The sequence below is a fragment of the Columba livia genome, chromosome 3 (genome assembly GCF_036013475.1).
Source record: "Columba livia isolate bColLiv1 breed racing homer chromosome 3, bColLiv1.pat.W.v2, whole genome shotgun sequence".
Lineage (NCBI taxonomy): Eukaryota > Metazoa > Chordata > Aves > Columbiformes > Columbidae > Columba > Columba livia.
In genome coordinates this window covers 38160353-38185091 of record NC_088604.1, presented here as the reverse complement: position 1 = coordinate 38185091, position 24739 = coordinate 38160353, and the positions used below count along the sequence as shown (strand labels likewise).

Genomic DNA, 24739 nt, shown 5'->3' with positions numbered 1-24739 from the left:
CTGTGTTTCAGCTTATCTTTTCCTTTGGGATATTAAGAGTTATTATAAATAAGAAGTGATGTCATGTTAGTACCCAGCCACTCCTGTGCTGCTCCAAATTAATGCATAATAAGCAGGCTTCTGGCACATTAAATGTGATGCCACCATGGGTGGCTTATGCGTTACAGCTGTGGTATGCCTGGTTTGTGACTGTTTTGAAAACAAGGTTGCATTCTTTGAAATCTTTCATTTTTTGACCTGCTGCTTGTTCTGTCTTGGACTTTAAACTAAACTAGCTCCTTTTCCTCATCTTGGTGCCAATATATGATGTGATGAATTTCACATGAAAGGCTTGTTCTGACAGGTGACTTTAGCGGGAGAATGTTTAGCTGCTTGATGACTGTTGAAAAAGGAAAACTGGGTGCTGTGAGGAGCAGGCTGGTGCTTAAAAACGAACCTGCTTTGGAGAGCCTTTTCAAATGCTTTCCAGCCACGTAGGAATAGGTAAGATTCAATAATTACTGAATTCTTTGCACTACATTTTGTGGTTGCCACATTTAGAATATTTCTGCAGTTTGTATGTAACTGCAGCCTATCCAAAAGCAAAGCAAGCTGAAGACAGTTAATTGCAACTTAAAATGAAACCAAAAGATCTTGGTTAACCTGTTTTTATGGTAGTGATGTGTAAATTATTTTCAGGCAGATGTCAGTTACTGTATACTTAAAAAAGCACCATGTGCATTCTGACTCTGTTTTTTGTATCTAAATATGAAAACATATAACCGTAAGATTATTCAGCATTTTTCAAGGTTGAAAAGGAAGGAGATTCACACAATCTTGTGTACTGATTGAGATCTGCCTATGTACTCTTGAACGGCAAGACCAGCTTCTGGTTAGAAGCTGTGTTTTGTGAAAGCTCTCTCCACTGTACATTACTGAGCTGGGAACTGGGAAGGATTTAGTGCTCTGTGACTCCACAGTGGGAAGGAAAAAACTGAGGCTGGTAAAGTGTTAAGAGTTTATGCTCTTGTGACCCAGCGCTCAAGACCTTTGTATTGGAAGCCATCCTCTGAGATGTAAAATGTGAGGATGAATGTTTGGCTTCTACAAGCACATGGCTTATCCTTGGTTTTTACTGCTGTTGTAGTTCCCAAGATAAAAGAAAAATGAGCAAGTTTGTGTCTGAAGCCAGTAGTGCAGTAGTGTAAACCAGTGTCAAAGAACATCTGTAACAGTAAAGAAAAATGGTGAAATATTCAAACAAGATTTAACTTAATTTCAGGGCTGATTTTTGGCAGTAGTTTTGTCGAAAGATATGGCTGCTGAAGAATGCAATAGAGTTATCAGTTCAGAGATGAAGCTTTGTGTTGTCATAGTTTCAGAGCTAGTACCACAGTACAAACATTGGCTATTTTTTGGTCCTCTTTGTGTTCAATGAACATCACAGATGGCAGAGGTTTCCTGGAGTTTCTGCTGAACATGTTGTTACTATGCAGACAGTTGTAGAAACTAACATTTTAAATTACATACATATTTGCAATTGAAATCTTTTGTGTGTGTATTTCACCTAAGGTATATAAGGGTGAGTTTGGAATATTTACAACAAAAAGTAGTAAAATAAATTACATGAGAGGAGCCAAATGAATCTAAAACTCATACTATATAGCCAGCTTATCTGCAAACAGAAAGCCTGGTGTTATTAGACCCCAAGCACCAGAATTTCATTAAAGGAGGAAAAGCACGAGGTGCTTTTTTCATACCTGTAGTGTCTCCGCTATTGCTGATGTTGGTTCAGAATTTGCCGGTTAAGCTCGTTGCAGGCATCTCGGACTACAAAGTCCAGCCTCTGAAGAAAGGCAAACTGAATAAATCTATGACCAGTTTTGTTTAGTTTGTGGTTTAACTGTCCAACCTTGCTACCCTACTTGCTGAAGAAAATGAAATTACATAGTACTTACTACATAATTTTAGTCAAGTATTTCCCCTTTGTACATCTTGCAATTCAAGTCCTGAATTAGATTTGATCCTGAGAAACCTTATTTAACATAGCGAATGTGACTTGAAGCTTCAAAATTTATGCTGATAGTTAAAGGGAAGTAACAGCCATTAACTAATAATTTTTGCTTTAATGTCACGTTGCCTGCACATTTAGGGGTTCAAAGGCACACACCGTTGAGGCTTGCTTCTCTTTATTCCCAGATATTTTACCCTCCAAAGGTGAGGAGGTTAGATGGTGTGGGCTTTTCTTGCATTGGGGGAGGGCAGGCGGCAGGCAGGTGGCAGACTACAGCTGTGCTGAGTGAGCACTTGGCTCCCAGTCTTCTTGATCAGCCAGAGATTTGGCCCTTGCTGCTCCCTTTCATTTGTCAAGTGTGTTTGCAAGATAAATAGGTGAGGTTCAGGAAGGGAGGGCCATTCAGTGTTCCCCTCCTGCTGAAATTTCTCACTTTCCTCTCTGCTGCTTAAAATCCTGACATAGACTACTATGTGACAGGTCCCCTAGCTTGGTCTCTGGAGGGAAGAACAGTTGGGTTTGTTTACCCCCATGTCTTGAACAACAGGAACTTTTGCAACTGCTCCACTGAGATCCTAAAAATTCTTGAGTTTTCATCGTTACATTTCCCAAGTTGTGTGCTTAGGCTGTATAAAGGCCAATAACCTACTTGTCCTCTTCACTCTCTTAATTCTCCTGGCAACATTTAAAACTGGGCCATCCCTGAAGTACAGCAGGAGGTGTTCCTGTGTAGCTGCAATTAGAGCAATTGGAAAATATATGACTCCTCCCCTCTCTGAGGGTATTTAAAACAAGTCTGACCTATATTATATACATTCCTGGTAAAAAGCTTGGTATGTTATAGCTTCTCATAACAGAACTCCCCCCCTCCTAGTACAAATATGGATTATGCAAGTGATTGAATCAGCAGAGCTCCAGGCTATCATTTTCAGTTGTTCTGAGCAGGCTGAAGTCCCAGTGCAACCAAGTGGGAGCATCTGGATTCTAGTGACAGCCAAACCCACACAGCAAGAGCAGCACTTAAATGCCTCAAACAGAAGGAAAGTGAAGTGTATGTAATCCTCTCCCAGTCACCTGAGGAAGTCTGGGAGTTTTTTGAAAGTAAATAAAGTCTTTCACAATCAAGTAATCACCATTCAACTTCTAAGTTGGCTGGGAGGGACAAAGTCTAAACTTTCCTGTAACTGCAGCCTTTTCCTAGGTGATAAGACTGACTTGAAGTCCCTGCCCATACTGTTGAAATACAGCCTTGCAGCCCATGGGACAGTTTATCAATGTATGGCAGACATGCATGCTGTTCTGGAGGGAAAACCAGCTTTTCCTCTTTGGTTTCTAAGGCTTTTTCCATGGTTGGAAAACATGGCACACTGACATTGGCATAAACGTATTTGCACGTCAAACTGAGGGAAGACCTGCAGTGTAGCTTCTGAGTGCCAAAAAAATGGGGCTGGCTCGAACATATCTGTGTTACTCTGATACCTGGGATCAGGGATGGATAGGTTTTTCTTAACCTCAGCTTCCTTGGGGACCAGAACTCCAGCGATGCCCAGGGTTTTCCAGTGCTATGGCACAGCACTTTGTGGCTTTTGTTACTGTATCGGGAACTGATCTGAGACTGACACTAGATGAGAGTAGCAGGTCTTTGGTCTGTCCTGATCAAAGGGTCAGCAGCTGTCAGCCAGTCCAGTTCTACCAACAGTACAGAACTGGTAACCTGCACGGAGGTGTAGGCCCTGCTCTGTGCTGGCAGAAGCTCAGAGCATGGATCCTGGGCTTGCTGACTGTGCAGGGCCAAGCAGCTGAGGAGGTTTGTTTACTGAAGATCTGTGAGATAAGCAGTGCTTTAACACTCTCTGCCAGTAGTTGTTATTTTCACACAGCTGTTTCCTTTGATTGTGCACAGTACAAATCACCAACATAAAGTTACAGTGTGTACTTTAGGTGTGGATTTTACGCTCTTCCTCCAGTGTGTATGAGTGCCACCTTCTCAGTTTATGCTGACACAAGGTCACCTGACAGCAAAAGTCAGCTAGTACTAGTCAACTTCACTGGAAAAAGGGAATAATTTAAAATTTGCTTTTCCCAAAAAGCAAAAATGTTTATCTTCAAAATTATTCTGTCTCTTCCTCATAAAGGAGTTTTTTGGGACTTGTGACCAGTTTTGGTTTGAAGAATGTGCAGCAGAGGCTGAACATGGAAGCTTACTGTCTTTTTAAGCATACTGGTTTTATTTATTTTTAAATCTGTAGTTCAAGGAACGGGAAGGCACTTTATAGTGATAACTCAAATCCTATCAGCTTAGAAGCAAGCTAAGAGTACTGCTTCATCACTTCTCTAGCTTACATAGTCAGTGTTTTCCTTTTGGCTTGCTAGACTGAATTATATCAGCATAGTGTTAAATATCACACATCAAAGATTAAAACTGGCACAGCAATACAGTATTTGGAACATGGGCATTAACAGAGCAGTACATTACACAGGGAGGCTGAGCACTAAAAACCAACATCGCTATTCATGCCTGCCCAGGCACTCAGAATTTATCTTGCAGCATTCAGTCAGCGTTGACTTTGACTCAGTATGCAAAGTTAGTGAGGACTCATTTAGTGGGAACACAGCCATTGCACAATGTTATAAAGAACAGGTTTATTGAGATCTCAGTGGCACATTAACAGCCTCCCCACGTCAACCTTGCCACATGGTCAGTTTTCTGCTTGCTGGGTTTTATGAAACCCAAGAGCTCCAGTTCAGACACAGCTCGAATAAAACGAGCACTGGACATGTCAGTAAAGGAAACTGCGTGAGCTTTTATGACACACTGATGGCGACACTGGACAGAAAGATTTTTAAGTTGTGGCAATGATTACACAAAACACTAAAATCATTGAAAATAAGGGCAGAGCACAATATGCCTACAGAAGCACAGATTTTCAATCTAATCATTATTTCTTTTGCTATGCTATTTCTTTTCCTTTCCCCACTGCTAAGAGACACAAAGCCTACAAAGATACTGTGTAGTCTCTCAGAAAAAGAATTTATACTTTTATGTCCCTTGACAAGAAAATGGGAAGGTAGACAGAGATTCTTCTGAAGTTTCATAAAACAGCACCACCTTTTCTTTACTTGCTAGCCACTATACTTTTCTTGCTGCATTCCTGACACACAGCTCTCTACCCTTGAGTTAAACAGATAATTTAGTTTTGTGTTAATTACCAGTGGAGCTTGTAGAAAGGGAAAGGCCTTATACTCAAGGAAAGCTAGGTGTAGTGTTAGAGCACATAAATATTCTTCATCTCTGTAGCAGCACTACTGTTGTAGCCATGAGTTCTGGTTCCAATGCTCATCCTTGAAAGATTTGTCCTGGTTCTTAACTGAGGTCTACTAAAGTGAGAAGCAGAATGGATGTTTTGTGGCAACTACAATTCTCAGCTCTAAGGTACTAGAACTCATGGCTTCTACAGAGACGCTACTGACAGCATTTCCTCTGCTAGTGCCACCATCTTCCTCATAATAAACTACTGTCTCTATTTCTCCATTTGCTCTCTAGGTCACAGCTATCCTGTCATCTGTTCCCCGGTAATGCTCCCCCTCTACAGCAGCTGTACCAACTCTCAAATGATTTAACCGAGTAGAATGGCTTCAGCTTGTTTTAAGGACTGTTGGTTCTATTTCAGACCCAAACAGGTGCTATGGACAGAAGCTGCTCTCTTACCTCACCACCCCTAGCCCAACTATTTCAGCTGATCTATTTCTGTGACATTTTCAGCACACTGAAGCTGTTTAAACTAGTCATCTTGTTTTTCTGGAATTAGTTATCAATGCACATGAAGCTGTATGTTAAAAATCCTAGTTCACTAATTCTGTAAGCATTTGTAGGGCAAACTTGAGAGAAAGGATACTGGATAATATCATCCACCTGGTCTGAGGAAGCTGCATCTGCATTTGGTCCCTCAACTGCTGTCACCACAGTTGCGAAAGCCTAGAAAGGGAAAAGCAACACAGATTTAACACGCTTCATAGGTAGACAGAGCTGCATATAAAATAACGAGCTCTGAGCTGATGACTGTCAGGAGAAATGAGATGAGAGGTAACTCCATGAGAATGTCAGTTCAGCAACAATCAAAAGAGCAAGCAAGGTTACATATATTACCATGCAGGAATACAGAATGAGAGACATCACTATGAACTCGTGTCTGCTTTTTACATCCCAATAGAGTTCTCATCCCCAACCCATTTCTGGAAAAATGAAGGAGCAAAGCTGGCTGCAAAGAAATCTATACAATTGAGGGACAGCAAGAGGCTGACTAGGAATCTTCAGTTCCACTTTTATATCCAATACACAAAGCAGTAGCAAACAAAACATACTCAAAACAACTAAAAGGAGCATCCTCTGTACTGCATGTAGTTAAACTGCAGAATTTCTTACCAGAGGATGTTGTTGCTAAAAAGTTATATTGGTAATGCTATCCAAGTAGGCTTATGAAATACTGAGAAACTATTCCAGTTTAGGAATCTTCAGAGCTAAAACATGATTGTTAGCTAGGGAGTATTCGGAGAACGTATCATATTAACGTATGAGACACGGTATCAGGCTACAAGGAGCTTTGCTCTTCCCTAGCACAAGCATTCTCTCCAAAAGCCCCTCACTTGCCAAGCAGCAGGACTTGCCTTCTTCCATTAAAGCATCACAGAATACTTAAAGAAGGAAAAAAGGTAGCTCTGTGACACATAAAATCTGACTTGTGCTGAGCATAAAATAGAAGGGGAAGCAAAAGATTTTCATCACAGTGTAATAATGCTGAAAATAAATGATGCACAGTAGTCAGAGGAAGACTCTGTGGGCTGGTGACTGGCATTCCTGTGTGTTCCTGCACAGGAGGGACTGAGGTGAGCAATGATTTAAGCTGTCAAAAGGGGCACTAAAGAAAAGCAAACATACAGCATGAAGATAAATCAAAATAGTGAAAGCAGGTAAAGGCACAGTTCACATTGTCACATACCTCTAACCAATCAACAAGATTAATCAATCTGCCACACTCCAAATGAAGCTTATACACTATGCATATGTCGGGGGCTTTATTAGAAATGTTTCCTCCATCACTTTTTAAAGCTTGATTCTGATAAAAAAAAAAAAAAGAATAGGGGAACTCTGATCAGTTTTTAATCTTGAACAATCTCTGGGGCTACATAGAACATTATTTCAGGAAATTCACATGGTAAGTATTTTAACCAAACGTTTACTGGTTGTGTGTTAAAAGGCAAGTTGATGTCATGAAGGAAAAAGATATCCACCTAAAATCCCCACAAACCCAGGAAAATAAGAAAACATACTATTAAAAAACAAACAAAACCACCACCAAAAAACACACCAACCCACAACCCCACAAAACACCAAACAAAACAAAACAAAACCCAAACAAACAAAAACCAACACAAAAAACACCTCAGTGCTTCACTCCTGGTGTTCCTTCTACAGTTCTGTACGCTTAGGCAGTCTCTAATGAGTGATTATCTGATTAAGGCTTTTCCCCAATTCTTTTGGTAGTTCCATTTTAAATATCAGAGAAATATTCTGTTCCGTGGATTCAGGAAAAGAAACTACTCATGATTTGTCTGAGACTCTACTATGTAGAAAGCAGAAAAGTGTCCCTTCTCCCTGATTCCCCCAGAAGAGGAAGTCTTAGTATAGATCTACCAGATGTACTAAAAAGCAAAATTGCTTCTCTCATCCTAGGGTTTTATCTCTGAAATGTAACAACCATTTCTCTCTGGCTTGAATCTCTGCACCTATAAAGGCAAGAGTCTGGTTTCTCATGAATTATTCTATATGTCAGGAAATTCAGGTCGTCAGTACCGAACCATTCACCTGAGAAGTAAATAAGCCACTTGAGCCAGAAGCAGAGTCTGTAGAGCAGCAGGGATTTACAACATTTCATAACAGTTCATAATTTTTTTTCAGTTTCATGCACTCTAAGAAACCAGCTCTCTTAGCAGGAAAACAACCACTGATCATTCCTTTCAGTTCATATTTTTTTTTTCCTAAAATGCTAGTAAAATATGCCAGTTGTTTTTAAGAAGTCTATAAAGTCCTAGCAAGGATACCTTCATAAATAAATGCTTTTCAAGATAGGAAAGAAGACTGGGCAAAGAATATAGCTTTGCTCAAGAATCCCTAGCTTACCTTTCACAGCTCTCAACCCCCGCCATTTGTGAGACTCAGATTCAGTTTGGACTCTAGCACTTAGGAGACATTTCACAATTTCCAGAAAGCCTAACAATTTTCAACTTTGTTTATTCTGTACAAGGAACACAAAAGCTGCAGACATTAGGTTAAGTTTTGTCACTTCAGGTGGTCTCTGGATAAATTCAGACTAATGTGGCTAAACCCTCAAAATGTTACGATCCAGACTATAATTCAGAAGCGTACCATAGTAGTTTCAAATACTACTGTGTTACTAACCAGCACAGGTAAAGTTACACCTGGCTGATCTAGTGGCTCCCCACTGCCCAGAGGGATATAACCCTAAACCTTTCTCTTTTCCCCTCTACTTCTCCTAACTCTGCAGCCTCCTACCATGCACCCATGTGCCAACGCTGGCATTGCTGGACGCTTTGCACTGACTTTCTAATCTTAAGGCCAGAACAGTTCTCACAACCAAAAGAGGATGCAACTCCCAGAGCAACCGCACTCTCCTGGAACAGGTTCATCTGTAGAAATTAGTATCCGGCTGGACCACACACAAGTGCTGAGAATGATCCAGGAAAGATTTATTGACTGGCACCACAGGGCCTCTGCCAGCAGCTGAAAGGGTTCAGCCTGACTTGTGATATTAATAACTAGGCCATTCCAGCACAGTGGGAGGGAGCTGCCTCTGCGTGTGTGCAGGAAACCTCAGTTTCCTGCAGCAGCGGCACTTGCGCTGGCCCCGAGAGGAAACAACCCACTGACAAGCAGGAAACTGCCCCAGAACGAGCAGCCAGTTGTGAAACCACCTGTGCAGCACAGAGATGCTGCTTCAGAAGGAAGAAGATGGGAGCAGGAAGAACCCAGAACACGGCTGAAGAGGCATTTCTTTTGCTTGACACTGCCTGCAGAGACTTGACAGAGGACAGACTCCTACCTTGCTCTGGTATCAATAGTACTATCTTTCTTAAGGACAAAGTGCTAGTGTCCCCTTTACCCGATACAGGAGCTTAACTGCAACCCAAGGATTTTTGTTTCACAGAAGTCAAAGTATCTTAATGGGTAAGAGGGCTCATTCCTTGAGATCATTGAGAGAAATTGCCTTTCTTACCCAAGGTCAAGAGTACTTGGATGACATCTAAACCCCAGCAAGACTCAAGATCAGATTTCCTTCTGCTGACACAATACTAAGCAGTGCCTTGCTGGTATTCCAAGTTACAACTCGTTGAATATTCAAGTGATCAGTGAAAACAGGTTATCATCCTTGGTTCACATTTTGCTAAATAACTAACTGGACTAGATTCTTGTAAGAAATGCATCACGTATTAATCACATGCTGGTACTCCACTGAAGCAGATCCTTTTCTGTCCAACCTTCTGGAAGGAACAGCTCTAGAGAACTTTGCTCTGCGTCATGGACCAGAAAAGTACAAGCCATGCAGAAGTCATGGATACAATTAATAAAAAAGTATTTCTTTGAGTCACAAAGATCAAAATACTAAGCAAGGTACTCAGCCAAACCTTCACCATCTACTCAGAAAACATCCGTAATATGTTAAAGTATGTCAAAGAACAAAGTGCAGGATGACAGAGGGCTTTAAATCCTGTCAGCTCAAAGACAGTATGTACTAAACACATCAGCAGCTAGATTTTTCTAGCTCTACTAATCTATATTTTTGCAGATTTTAAAAAAATATATAAATTACTGAGGTTCATATTAGGTCTCTATTAGGGTATACTAGCCCACTTGCTAGCTACTGTTTTCAAAAATAAGCTCTTTAAGTGGTTTTAGAAATAACTCCTGCACACAGCAAAACTGACAACCTTCATTCAAATAGAGGCACGGTGCCAACAAACCAAATACAAATTGGGTTGTAGATTTCAAAGACCGATCTTTATCAAGTATTGTTCCTGATAAGTGTTGGCTTTGACTCAAGTAATGTATGATCGCTCAGATACAGCTGCAAACACTGTTTTCTTCAAAACTTTAATCACATTTTTAAGGGAAATGTTAGGGCACAAGGACAACTCCAAGTATCATCAGTAGTCAAGGACAAAGAGATTGTATATTCACTCTTTTTCCAAATCATTTAGGTGGGAAGACAACCTCAGGATCATTGAGTCCAACCATAACCTAACTCTGGCACTAATCCATGTCCCTAAGAACCTCATCTATGTGTCTTTTAAACATCTCCAGAGATGGTGATTCAATCACTTCCCTAAACAGCCTGTTCCAATGTCTGGCAAAACCCTGCTCTATTTCTTTCTTTTAATCATACTGTGAATTTGATGTATGAAAGAACTAGAAAAGGGGCTGCTTTTCTTCCCTAGAAAAGGGCAGAGTTAGTTAGCAAAATCTATGAAAATCCTTTTCTTGGACTTGGAAAAGACAGGATATCAATGCACAGCTGATATTAAAATAAATGTAAAAAGAAAAACAAAGGACTCCTTTAAATATACTGTATTTAAGCTATTGTTAACGTCATTACTCTGCCTGAATGGAACCTTTACCTTACAGCAAGCCTGCACAGTAAGGAATAAGCACCAGCCCTATAAACAAAGTCTCTGGGAAGAGCCACAGACACGGTATTTTTCCCTGTGGACAGTGATGCCAGTTGTAATGGAGAACAAATTGACTTTTCTGCTACATCTACAGGTGAAAGAAAAAGCTCATAACAGGAACATGCTCTGGAAAATGGATTCCCCATATAAAACTCTTTCCACAACTGGCTGCTTTATTTCAGCCAGTCAGATTCCCTGGCTCTTTGCAAAGTCCCCAGTTGCTTATCAACACTAACTTGCTGGTTCTCTGCAAAACAGCTGAACGTGTGCCAAGCTTCATGAAACAGCAGAACTAAGCCTTTCACATCATTCTCACGTGCAGCCTTCAGAAACTACTCCAGCACCACAAACAACTCACTGGTTTCTTACCTTCAGGTAGCAGTATGGGTTATTTAAAGCTGTATGAAGTGCAACCCTTGGGGCAGCATTCAAGTGCCCACGGAGAACACTGGCTGTGTTGAAATACATTATCTCATGCAGAGTCTTGTGGTCTGCAGGAACAAGGTAAGTTCTGAAACAACAACATGAAGTGTGGGGAAAGGAGGGGAGATACAAGCTTTACCTTAAGGGAAACAACTGACACAGTCAGAGACTACAAGAATGTATATTTCCCAACCTGTACTGATAAATCTTTGAAAAAACAAGATGAACAGCACTGAAATCAACTTTTAAGCAGGGAAGTCAGTTGTTATCAAATCTAATGGATTTAGTGTAGAACTCTAGCTGGGCCACTGACAAATTCAAAAGGTCAGGCAGCGGCTGAACCACTAACACCAGCCTTGCACTGTATTCCACAGATCTTGCTTATGCATCCCAAGGCCTCCTGCTGAGTCTCTGCTCATCTTTGTCTTCATATTTGAAGCGTTTTTCTTGGCAGAGTCATATTTGTTAGCTTCTCTGCCCTTCCCCACAAGGCTCTATAATTAACAAGTGCCTTCATCTCTTCCCCCACCCCAAGCCTTTCACATTTTCTGCTACTGAACTGCCTCCAAAACCCTATCTGCTATGCATTGCTCATCAAAACAGTTCCCTAAATGGACACGGTATCACACTTCACATCTATACAGTTTCATAAGTAGAAAAGATCAGCAAAGATCAGGGTAAAAACTCTTGATTTTATTTTGCCGCATACACCCAGCCCTCCCTCAACTTTTTTCTGAAGCCAAAATAAGTTGGTAAATTCATGTGCCAATTTCTTCTACTAATCTTTGGAAAAGAGAATTTTTAAACATTATTTTTTTAGAGCTCTCATCAAAGAAAGAATAGCAAGAAAAAGAAAGTGTGCTTCATACAGCAGGGATCAAGACACAATTTCAACAAGATTAACATGTTAGCAAAATTTCTGTTACAACTTATGATGCAAACTAATGCAGAAATATAAAACGGGAAAGCTCACCTTACAAGACTGTCTATATAGTCAACAACTTCAAAGCGAAGCATTTCAAACTTTGTCAGTTTCTTAGAGCGCCTTGATTCCTTCAACTCCAACAAAGTCTTTAAAAAAAAAAGTGGGTGCATAAAACTACATGGGAGGTAGTTATTCTCTAGAGAACACAATCTATATGTTTAACACGTATAATTAATTTTTGCTGGCATGTCTTCACTGATGATGTTCAAAAGTGTGATTGTGCAGTTATTTTTATTTAACTCAGTGTATTCAGTTCTCAAACTGGTAGGAGTTTGGAAAATTCAAGGAAATGTGTGTTAGGTAGAACGTGTAATTTAAGAGTTGAGTAAGAAGAAAACCCCTAATTTTCATTTTAAAATCCTAGTTTATGATGGATATTTTCTATAATTTTCTAGGCATCAGGTGGTCCTGACATGCATAGCTGGGACTTATTCATTTTTAAGAAGAGTTACTTATACACAACCTTTACTAGAGCTCCAGCAAGCTGGGAAGAACTAACCATGGCCAATTACATCTTAAAAGATTCAGTTAAGGAACTAGTCAGTAAAGCCTAGGCAGGCCTAACCTTCTGAAGATGATAAAGGTCTGTCTTCTTCTGGAGCTCCTTTTGTGCCGATACGGACCCATCTTGTTCTTGGAAAGCTTCTGCTACTAGAACAAAACTAACGTTTGATATGTGGGGTAAACTTTTCCTGACTACCTATAGAAACCCCCTAACCCAAGCAATCCAAGAAGCGTTCAGTTACTTGTCCACACAGACCCAAACACTGGCAGCTTTTCAGTCTTGCACCTTGTGAAAGATTGTTAAAAAAGGAGGCTGCAGTGCAGCTTAACCAACAGTAATTAAGTAACCAAGGCAACTCAGCCCTAAGCAAGGATCCAGCACAGGCCTTGCACATCACTTGAATTCCACTTACGCCACCCTAGGTCGTTCTCTCAACATTTTAAAGTTGGACAGATTACTGCTAGATACTACTGATGCTTCAAGAGTGTTCAAAAGCCACACGCTGCGTATTTTTTCCTTCTTGTGTGCAAAAAACCACTAAGTAGGAAATAAGCTCTCCCCACGTAACCCAGAAACTGCAACTAGAGCAGCAAACAGAAAGCATGCTAAGGTATTTTATTGTCCAGTTTTATTCTCATCTTAATTCATAAACTACATGGCTATTGAAATAAAAATTTGTTGTTGATCAATTGCACCAATAATTGTTAATTTTAAGGTAAAAACAAAGAAGCAAAAACTCCCAAAGCCCAATCAATGCCAGGATGAGTGATAATCAAAATCAAAACAAAAGCTAACCAGATTTCTTGCCTTACTGATGAAGATGGTAGTAAGATGGAGATTCCACCTACAGGTCACAGGTGAATCTCCAATCAGCAGTGACAATCATAACATATAAAAGCTTTTTGGTGACCTAGATAGAATGAGTTTTTGATATGGTATTTTCTTGTGCCCTGTGGACATTTGTATTTGGGTTGAAGACTTCAAAACATAGAACTTCCTCTCTCCACTACTACCTTGATATATTTTGAGATTTTTTTAAAATCAAGTCCTTCAGCTCAAAATAGATTCAACAAGAGGATATGTTGTTTAGTCAAGCTTCACGTTTTAATTTTTTCTAGTTCATTAGGCAGTGAGGAAGAAGGGCTTTGTTGTTGTCAAAGAAAGAAAAAAAACTGGACTATTCTAAGGGCTCCGTGGGAGAACCAAGTACATAACATTTTTGGCAGACCTCTGAAAACTCCTGCTGAAGATCAACACAATCACAGAAAGATACAGGAAGAGGTTACCTAACTCAGGAACCTATTAATATAAAGTTTATCTTAACTTCCCCTCTTCACTTTTTCATTATAGCTTAAATCTGCTTTGAAAACAAACTAAGATCATTCATAGACTCATTAGACCTTCTCCCATTTCAAAACATCTTCAAATCCTAAGAGAAAATAAATATTGCCTTTTTTGTTTTATAATTCTGCATGTCCCTGAATTCCCAGAGTTGTTTGGTTTTATTTATTCCCTCAAGGTAAAATCAAACTACTTAAAGGCCTTTTGCTTCAATTCCCTTTTTTCCAAAGTAGATGAACCTTTAGGTTTTCCTTCATACTTCAGATTCTTCAGTGCTGGTATCTTCAGTGACATATACAGCCTTTTAAAAGTAATCACCTGTTTCCTGTACCACAGCCCTGCTATTACTGCATTTGTTCAAAAATACAAGGTACAGCCAAGAGCCAATTCTTCTAAACAAGCCTCAGTTAACCCTAGAGCATTACACGACTACTTTAATTAAAATTACATTGCATTTGGTGGCTTATTGCCGACTTGTCCAAATGCTGGGTAGCAACCACACTGAGAATGACCTTAATATGCGTAAAACAGACCAGAAGAAAACCTCTTCATCTTCAAAAGGGAATCACAGGGGAGCACTTCTCTGTGCTTCAGGGGAAGCAACGAAGTTCCTATTCCAGAATAATGCTGGAATAAGTCATATTCCTATTTCAGAAGGAATACGGCAGTTTCTGTTACCCTGCCTCTGAAAGGCAGAAGTCTGCTACTCTTTTGCCTTGTCCTCTACCACAAACAATCTAACACAGGGGCCTGACAAGTCACAGCACATCAGCAAAGCCCTGACAACTGGTGCTTGGTGTTCTGGCTCTTATGTGAATTTAAATGAAGGTGCAGGTGAATGAACTTTTTATACATTTGGACTGAATATCATGTCATACGGAAATCTGCTCCTACTTATCTTTCAATATCTGTTTTTATTCGTTAAATGTTTTTAATGATTGCAACATCTGGTAAAATGCTCAAAATATACGTATGACAGATTTAGTGACTAATGTTTGCTGATCTGTTCAGTTTCTTATCTTGCATCACAGTTCCATATTACAAAAAGCACAAACCACATGCCAATAAAGAATATAAACATTTCCTAATTTTGTGCACGTATTAAAAAAAACAAAACAAAACAACAAAACCCTGAAAATCTGATGGTTTGATACAATGACAGGATATCACCAGGGAAAACGATACTCATTATCCAGATTATAAAACAGCTTTAATTTAATCTGCAATGGAATATATAATGGTACACACTCACCTTCTAGTTCCTGAAACTGGGTCAAGAACTCCTTCAACTTCTCTATTGTCTTATCAAACTCCTTGCCAGAAGATGACACAAAAATTTCCACACATTGTTGAAGCATGGTTACCAAATCAGACTTATTCAACATCCTAAAAGAAACAATTGTTGGCTGAAGTTGAAACGCAGAATGATGAAACAGCTTTCAATATTCTCAGTTTAAAAAAAGTTTTAAAATAATTTGAAAAACTTCTTTTAAAAGAGAAAACCTCCAAGAGTTCAAGCATTCAATTTTGCAGTAAAGTCCTTTCCTTGCTGTCATTAACAAAAAGAAACAAATCAACTTGGATAGATGCCCCCCACATCCTCCTGCAGAGCTGACAATGAAACCTTTTTTGATATTCTACCTAAAAACATGTGCTGGATACAGAGTTATAATTTTTGAAACTGTGAGTCATATTAAAAAAAAAGTATGGAAATATGGTAGGGTTTACAACTCCTTCCCAAGAATAATAAATTAAATGCTAAAAATCAGATTAATGTGTATTCAAAGATCCACAAAACCCATTACTCTGCAATTCAGAATGATTCTCCAACAAAATCCGAACTGCTGTTTTCTGTATTTAATTGCTATAAATCTAACCACCACTAGAATCCCAGAATCATTTAGGTTGGAAAGGACCTCTTCAGATCACCTAGCCCAACCTCCAGCCTAGCGTTTACTTACTTTCAATTATGTATTAGGCCATTTTATAAATGTCATCAAGCACCACCCAGTCTCAGAATCTTAGTTTAAAAGGTATCAAAGCAAGTCCTTACAAATATCCGTAAATGAAATCCAGAAGTACAGCCACTGCATCAAGCCAGTACCATTACACATGCATGTCACTTAGATGCAGTGCAAGAGGTTCCCATTGCTAAACATTCTGGCTCTGAATAATCACACATTTGTAATTGCTGCTGTTATCAGCAGCCCTTCCCGGCCTATACCTGTGATTTTGCTTTTGCCTTATACAAAACACAAAGGTGCCAATGCAGAAATACGAAACAAAGGTGCTAATAATGTAAGGATTTTAGAAGACACAAAAACCCACAGCTACACAACAAAGAACTAAATGATGGTGATCAGTGTGTCAGGTGGTGGGTCTTCATTTCAGCTACCTCAACACTGACTATGAGAGATTTAAGGAAGAATTTAGAAGAGGCTGGTGAAGCTTTATGGATGTCCGGAGGGGCATTTGTAATTTGAGCTCTAGCTTCTAACTGTCAGCTGATGCTTGTAAAAGACAGAATTTGAAACTTCAGTTTATCTGACTCAGGGTTATGGATTTTCACAAATGGTGAAATGGTCTTGCCTTCAGACACACTTGTTTTTTACAAAAAACCATTAGGAGTTAACAGAAAATGTAACCTTGACACACAAAAGGCTAGAAAACATTTTGAAACTGTCTTGTGGGATATAATGGGTAAACAAGATGGCCTTCTTCCAAGCCAGACAAAAAGCTGCAATAATTAAATATTTAAGATGGAGAGAGGATAAGCAGATTTAGAGATCTGCGAAAGAACAAATTCACTTCAGTAATATTATTCAAAAAGAAGCTGCAAGTTCTAAAAAAAATCCAAGCTTATTCACAACAATGGAATTACGGGGTCCAAAGAACAGGCAAGAGGATGGTTATCACCTATGAGGAAATAGTAAAGAATCCTTTTCAGCCTTTTGGGCTTAAGATTACTGCAAAGTATGCCAGGCATCAGAGAATGGGGTTAAGATTTTAGTTTGGTTAGGAGACAAGCTTAAAGCAGAAAGGAAGATCTCAGATCATCCAAAGAGAGTAAATAACCTTGTCTCTGGTTATTCAAAGACAAAGTATGAAAGAGAAGAAGCTAAGATGACATCTACAGAAACTCCTCCTGAATGCTGAAGTGGGAATCATCTAAAGAAGTGATAACAGAGATTGGCCAACAACAAAACAACAAGTCACAGAACAGCAGGACTGTGATAAGCAGTCTGTGATGAATGGCAGCAATGGTTAGTAGATAAAACCAGAGTACAGTATCAAGACAGAAGATAACAGGTCAGACAGTCCTCAAAGTTTTGTCACCTAAAAGCCTGACCAGATGTCCCAGCTCATTAGCTCCCCATAACCAATCCAGTGAGACACTCTGCAACATCTCTTCATCTGTCTTCTGATTGCATTATCCAATGGGAACTAAAGCTCACACACTCTATCTCTCCATGGTACTTTTTAGACTGTAGACAACTAGACTAAAGTATAATAACTACTGTCTAGACTGCTGAAGTTAGATCACCTGAAACACCATCTTTGGGGAGAGCATTTTTAGCTGAAAGGATAAGAGTCAGTCCAAGGAAGGGCTGAGGTAGAGAGGCAACCAACCAACTGCAAAAGGAGCTCAATGCAACAACTAGAATCCCCACACTCAAAGGTAATTCACAAAGGGCAAAAGAGAGACTGTTACAAAATGAGAAACAAGCTGATCAAAAGCTTCTCTATTTTTCACTTTGTAAATACCAGGAAAAGAAGTGGACTCCAGAGAAACACTGAGAAGAATAATAAGGGATGGGAAAGGGTGAACATAAGGATATCAACAGGTGATGTGGCCCCTGGGAAGGCAGAAGTATTAAGAAACGGTGAATAACTTCCATACCGGAGCAAAGTGGAAAAGAAGGTGACTGTGAGGAGAAGGGAAAAGATCACATTTTATCATTTTCATCTAAAAGATGGCACAAGATCCTATGCAGAAGAAGCAGAGACAAGAGGAAGTACGTGTAAAATGGAAAAGAGCGTGAAAGTTAAAAGCCAAAAAAATAATAAAAGACAGCCAGAATCCCAAGTATTTGAAGGAATTGTCTTGAAGGAGTTGTGTTAGAAAACTGTCAGAATTCCTGGATTTAACAAAAAATAAAAGAAAAAATAATTATCTATTAAAGGAATGACTGTGATCACTGTATTTCTACCAGAAGCTTCCACAGTGGGAACCAGGACCAGAGGAAAAGCAGGACAGAGATGAACAGATAAGAGTAAAAGAGGGAGCAAAGCAGAATCTGATGGCAGCATCAACTTTGAGATAGAAGAAGAGGCAGATGAATTCAGAGTAGAAGAAAGCAAATTAAACATAGGAGAAGAAAATGAGAAGGAAAATGGTCAAGAGTTATTAGAGATTACAGAACAGACAGTCCAGGTAAGCAAAATGACACTTTCATGGGCAAGGGCTGATAGGTGATTGAATGCTGACAAGATTGAGGAGAGTCATAGAAGGATTAAGAAGGAAAGGCTGTAGAAACTACAAATCAAGCATGTAATCCTTTCAAACGGATAAGGGTAAAGAACGCAGCACAGTAGCAATGTGTGAGAACCATTCAGTGTGGCAAAGGTACAGTTTGAAGAGTAGGTTTCCTTGTATATATGAGCCCAGAAAGTTATCCTCCACCCACCACTGACATGGTTTTTCTATGCAATTTTACTGTCAGAGACACCAAACCTCACAAGCCCAGGGGCTCTTGAACAGGCAGTTATGGTAACAGTGTTGCATCAGCTCCTTGTGCAACGGGACCAAGGTATTATTTGAATAAATGCAGCTATCAGGAAACAGTCACTTGCCATGATAAAACATGTTTAGAAGTCTTTAGCTGCAACACTGCAATTGCAGGGTTTTCTATTAAGAAAATTGGCTTAGATGACTTTTCCATTTTTAACATTGACTGGCAACACAAGTGTAGGCTCTCCTGGAGCCCTGAGCTCACAATAACACAAAAAACAGCTCAGTCCATGTACAAACTGTTAGACAAAGGAGGGAGAGGGAAAAGCAGTAAAAGAAAATATAAAAGGCCTCAGCTGCTCATTTGGAACAGATTCTAATTTTCACAACAGATTAAAATGTAGGCCAACTAAAACTAATAATTTGGTTGATAATATCTAAAATAATCATACTTTAAAAGACAAAACCCAACTGATACTCGCACACAGTAATCTCAGTGGTTTCAGCATAATTACTCAGGACATGAGAGACATTAGAACCTAGTTCAGTTTTGTGGAAAACAGTAGGAAGAAAAATGAAAACAGCAGTCAATTACACTTGCAAACAACCCTACAACTAGCTGCAAACAGGTAGTAGCCTCTGCTTTAAGTTCTAGTGTAACCAGTGACTGATATTCTCCATGTGTACAGTGGTATTAAAACAAAATGGAAAATTAAAAAAAATAAAAAAAAGAAAATCACCTTGCTAGTTGAAGAGATGACTCATACTCCTCTGTCTCCCACACTCGATTCTCTAAACATGAACAGTGCAGCTCCCTGATCTGTTATGCAGAAGGTAAAGAAACAATGGAGTGTTTTACAAACAAAGTGATATGGAACTCTTACAACAAGCTTTTCAAAATAACATGTAATTGCTTTGGAGCTTGTTTTCCAGAGCTGCAGAATGACTGCAAAAGGAATGAGAGCGTTTAGTATCTCACAGAACTAAGCTCCTAGTGTTGCTGGAATCTGTGTTAACTCTGCACCAGGTTTCAAACAACTAATACTTAGATGATGATAACTGCAGAGAACAGAGAGGAACTCCAATCAAATGCCCCAGCTAAAACATCTTTTTATTCTCAAATACTGGGAGAGTTCATGTTGATTTTGTAGTTAGGGACAGATCCTAACTGTGGAATATATTGAGAACTGACAGACAAGTGCAGATGCACAGAATATATTGCTCTTCTAGTGGAAGAAGAAACTGCCTAGCATGAGAAGGTGGATTTGATGACATTAGAGCAATAAGCTATTAAGAGCCACTTTCACTGTTCCCTTACTATCATTTTATTCTGTATATAAGATTGCTTAAACTCAGTCTCTTCATCTGAATTTTACTAGCGAGTTAATAGGTGGTAAAAAGAGTATACATTGTCTGCAATGCACACAGATAATCGCTGATGCAGGAAAGTCAATGTGTGGGTTCTTTTGCTGATCTGTGCATCTGCCTCCTCCTGGCAACTCCTTCCTGTTGACTGACAAGGTATCATGCATGCCTGTAAAGAAACCAAACGCCATTGCCCTCTGCCCATAGCAAGAAAGCATCTGTCTCCATTTTAAGAAATAGGAGGCAAAGCAGCAGAATAGTAAAAAAAAATGAAAGAATAAATACTTATTCAGGTGTCACACTTTGAAACAAAAAAACCCCTTCTCTTTCACTCAAATGGAGTAACGGTACATCACCTGTTTGCCCAAAGGATACTTGGGAAGAGAAGATGTGAAAACATGAAGACATCTCAGAACTGAAACATAATTTTCATGGTAAACATGCAAGTCCTCCAGCAACTTCTGTGTTATTTCCTATAGTGACAGAATAATTGTTTTACAAGTCATTCTGACATCCATTTATTTAAAATTCTCATAAAGTATTTGAAATTACTCTAAAGTTTTGACATTTTGGTGTGCTATGATTTAAATCACCAGTGTTAAAATAAGACCGCTATGCAAAAAAGCTGCATTTCACAGTTCACTGCAATCACATTACATATTGTTAACTTTACTTTCTTCCTCCATCTCACTGGAGAATTGTTACTGATTAGCATTATTATTTTACTATTTTCAACTATATTGAGCTTTTAGATTGGGTACGTCATCTCACAAAAACACGACTATTCACTACACCTTTAACAGGCAATGAGAAACCATATAGCTACTTCTACTCAAATAGTTATTTGCATTTTTACATTAGAAATCCATTTAGAAGTTTGTTTCTTATATTTTGACTGTCTGCTGTTTGTATTAGTTAGGTATTATATTTTGCCAAATAACAGAGAGAAAAGGCATATTTTGTTTTAGAAGAGTTTGAGAACATTTTTAGAAGACTATGCAATCTTATTTCCATAAATATGTATCACCAAAGTAGATAATTTCAAATAATATTTGCCATGAAAACTTTCAGGCAGAGTTGTAAGTAATCAGGATGTAAAATTGCTTTTAAAACTTATTATTCTAAACAGGTGGAACTCTTCCCACTATTATTAAAAGAAAGTGGTAGCAACATGGAATATAAATTGCAGCTGACAAAGGGGATTGCAGGTTTAGGTGCTAAGCTTGAACAGCAAGTTTACCTGGTCCTGAACAGGAACATTAAATTTATATGAAGTAGTACCACAGTGACTTTGTCCAAAGTTCAGAATGATATTGTAGATTAGTATGACATACAGAATAAAGAGGACATCATTAATGCAGCAGGAGGGCCTTTTCTCCCCAAGCAGACTACACTGCCAGCTCGGCAATGCAATAACAGTCCTACCCCTATTGTAGAGATTAAAACAAGCGTCTTCAATTAAAACTTGTCAGAAGCGTCATTTGCATATAAGCACAAGAATTCCCTCTTCTTTCCCAAACTTACAGGGTGAGGCTTGTGAAATAAGGTGTATATTATTAAACATATAAAGTTTAGACTGATGATTATTCAGCTTTCTAAGCAGCAGCCCGTTATATGGTCTTTAAAATTTAAACAAAGAAACAGAGTCTCAGCTGCTCTCTCCCTCCTCCTGTTTTTTTCAACAGAAGCATTTATGCACCTGCAGAATGAACTGCATCAGGTAAATCATTCTGCAGAAACAACCCAGTGAGAGAATTCCCATGTCTTGTCTTTGTTTTGGTCAGGTTACTTTAATTGGACTGTTTCTCTGATTACATTCATTGCACAGCCACACAAACAGTTGTGCTGGGAATAAAGCAAGGAAGACTGAAGACTAGAGATTATAAAATCACGTATAAATCACGTTTCACCTTAACTACTATAATTGCACTGCACTTGCAAACTTGCCCGCTACAAAACTCTCTTCTACCCATTATCTTTGTTCTTCACGCTTGACAAGTCTTCAGAGACCAGGAAGCTCTGCCAGGATAAATTAATTGCCTTATCTCTAGTAGTACCATTTGCCTGACAGGTTAGTTATACTTGAAATGAAGAGTTAGGAGAAACCTTTTACCCTGAGCGATGCTTCTACTGGGAGTGGTTCAGCTGGTGAAAATAACCAACAGCTCTTGGTGGTGTATTCCTAAAGGGCTCACAATAGTAGTAGCCTGACTTTAATCACTTGACAAACCTTCAGATAAACATGAAACATAAATTCAAGTTTTAATCCTGTACAACATCTAGCGTGAATGTGTGCCTCGGAACCCAGACTGCCCTACTGAGTTCAATCAGAAACTACACAGAGGGAATGGAGGATTAAGAGCTTATGAAATAACCTCCAAGATTACTTACTCATTTTTGAAACACTTCACTGACTTTCCAAGGAAGTCAGTCTAAGTAAGCATTAAAAGACCAGGCCATAAATAAGCCTTGTAACCTTATTTTTAAGCAGTTATATTTCAAGACACAGCTAAAAACTGATGTTAGAAAAAGTTGTGCAGCTTTGTGTAAAGGTGCACCTGGCAGCCCTAGAGATCTAGACTTTTGATCTGCCAATCCCAGTTCTCCATTACTGGACATGAAGCACAGGTATATACTATATCAAAGATGTTATACAGAACTATACATCTTAGTCTTGTATGTCATTACACTCCACAAACTAATATATTGGGAAAGTTATTTTTGCTCTCAAAGACATTCTTAAAAACTTACCTTTAAGAAGTTGTCTGCTGTCAGCAGTAAAATCTGCTTCTCTGAGACTTGATTTTCCACATACCTGATGGCAAGGAAAAACAAAAATCTAAAAATTATAATGGAAAGTATGATTAAAGTTTATGCTGCTATAAGGATTTATTTGGAAAGACTCAAAAAGGGACAGTCAAATCCAGCAAATTGAAAGGCCACTCCAAAACCCTAGAGATTATGCTCCAAGTCAGCTTAACAAGTTCAAAAGTGATTCATGGTTGTCACAATAGCTTGTTTTTGTATTAAGAACAAGAGGAAAATATAAAGTTCAAGTGCTTACACATCACAGAGGCTGCACCCTTTAGGCCAGAAGATTAAGACTTCCTGAAATTATTTAGAACTTCCTTCCTTTTTATCCATTTACCTTTGCTATAGAAACATTTGCACAAGTGACCCACATTTTTTATAGAGCTACACTTACAGATTCCCTGCATCTTTGAAGCTGACTAAATACAAGATTGTCCAAAAATTTATTTCCCCCTTTACCTTCTAAAAGAGGGCAGCCTTCGAATGTTTTCACACTGATCATGTGATAAAGAATTCAGTCTCTTCTTAGCGTCTACCAGTGGGCAACACAGCACACTAAGAGGCTGGGAATAGAAGTGCTCCACAATACAGAGCTGAAAAACAAAGCAAGAACCAGTGATGTTAATAAAATTAATCCACCCTGCTATATCTGCCTCTTAATGCTTTTTTCATTATTACAGGCCATTACAACAATGGTAGTAATGGTATTCCTTTAAAAAAAACAAAACAAAACACAACATTACAGTTCATAAATATTCCGTAAGTTACTACAGGACACTGATAATTCAGAGTTAAATACAGTCACATAATTACCTTTTCTGCTGTATGCGCTATTCATTCTCAGTACCTCATCTTTCCCCTCTTACGGAAGATAACTACAGCTTGTCAAATATTTTCTATTCACTAACATGAATTACTGCATTCTTTAGGTTACATATTTAGCTCCAATGCTCACAAATAGCAAAGATTATATTTAATTATATGAAAAGCAACTGCTGTACACAAGCAAACCTATCATGTCCTAATTTCAATTTCTGTTTCACATATGCAAAAATACACTGCTAGGCTCTTACTATGCATATGTGCAAACACACTTTATCATGGATTTCAGCTGCACTAAATGTTTGTAGTGTCAGGGCCTTGTACAATAGTAGCATATATTCATCATATCTCTTCTTAAAAACAAAACAAAAACCCAATCCAACAGACTACCTCACTAAAAACTTTTAAAACATAAAAACTGTCAAAGAGGAAAGACACTTCCTGCCAGAAAAGTAAACATGACTTGACATAATGAGTTGGTGGTGATCCCTTCTATCTATCACTTAGGAAATGTGATCTGAAATTGCTTCATCCTTGAATACTTTTAACACACAAGGACACAGACATATGCTGTCAGGGACAGGACTTGTATTTTCATATTGGGTCAATGGGGAATCATTAAATCCTGGTGAATCTTTCAAGCAAGAGGATTTGAAACCTACAAAAGCCCACGCACGTCTGTCTGTAGGAAGAGGTACTACAGGCAGAATATTTCTCCTAGCCACGTGTAATCATTGAATCTTAGATATCGAAGAATCTGGGACACACTAAAGGTATAAAATGCTAAAAGGGCATGTTTTACTAATGGGTTTACGCATGGAACCAGGCAAGAAACAATTTCACAAATCTGCATGAAAACAAGATTACAGGGACTATAAATTCTTCAGAGAACTCTTGTCTACAATCCACAGAATATACAAGGAGACTTAGACAGAATACATCTAGATACGAAGATCTATTTAAGCCAACAAAAATATAATTATCATGCTCTGTATGGACTACTTTTGGAAACGTTGAAGT

General features: G+C 38.8%; 1 protein-coding gene across 4 annotated transcripts in view; it reads right to left on the bottom strand.

Annotated features, from left to right (window-relative positions):
• Nucleotides 1–4611: 4611 nt before the first annotated feature.
• Nucleotides 4612–24739, bottom strand: part of ORC3 (origin recognition complex subunit 3) — a 37603-nt gene continuing 17475 nt past the window's right edge. The window contains exons 10-20 of one of the 4 annotated variants that reach the window (XR_010471234.1): nucleotides 23357–23490; nucleotides 22838–22901; nucleotides 20443–20559; nucleotides 19462–19541; nucleotides 15242–15375; nucleotides 12709–12794; nucleotides 12132–12229; nucleotides 11105–11226; nucleotides 6991–7107; nucleotides 5890–5969; nucleotides 4612–4764 (exon numbers count right to left, since the gene is read on the bottom strand). Coding sequence is in view for 2 of the 4 variants with exons in the window: in XM_065056498.1 (XP_064912570.1) it covers nucleotides 4659–4764; nucleotides 5890–5969; nucleotides 6991–7107; nucleotides 11105–11246; nucleotides 12132–12229; nucleotides 12709–12794; nucleotides 15242–15375; nucleotides 19462–19541; nucleotides 20443–20559; nucleotides 22838–22901; nucleotides 23357–23490 (1158 nt within the window). In the remaining 2 variants the exon portion in view is untranslated. Of the gene's footprint in view, nucleotides 4765–5889; nucleotides 5970–6990; nucleotides 7108–11104; nucleotides 11247–12131; nucleotides 12230–12708; nucleotides 12795–15241; nucleotides 15376–19461; nucleotides 19542–20442; nucleotides 20560–22837; nucleotides 22902–23356; nucleotides 23491–24739 lie in introns of all 4 variants that reach the window. The other 3 variants (XR_010471235.1, XM_065056498.1, XM_065056499.1) reach the window with 3 other exon arrangements.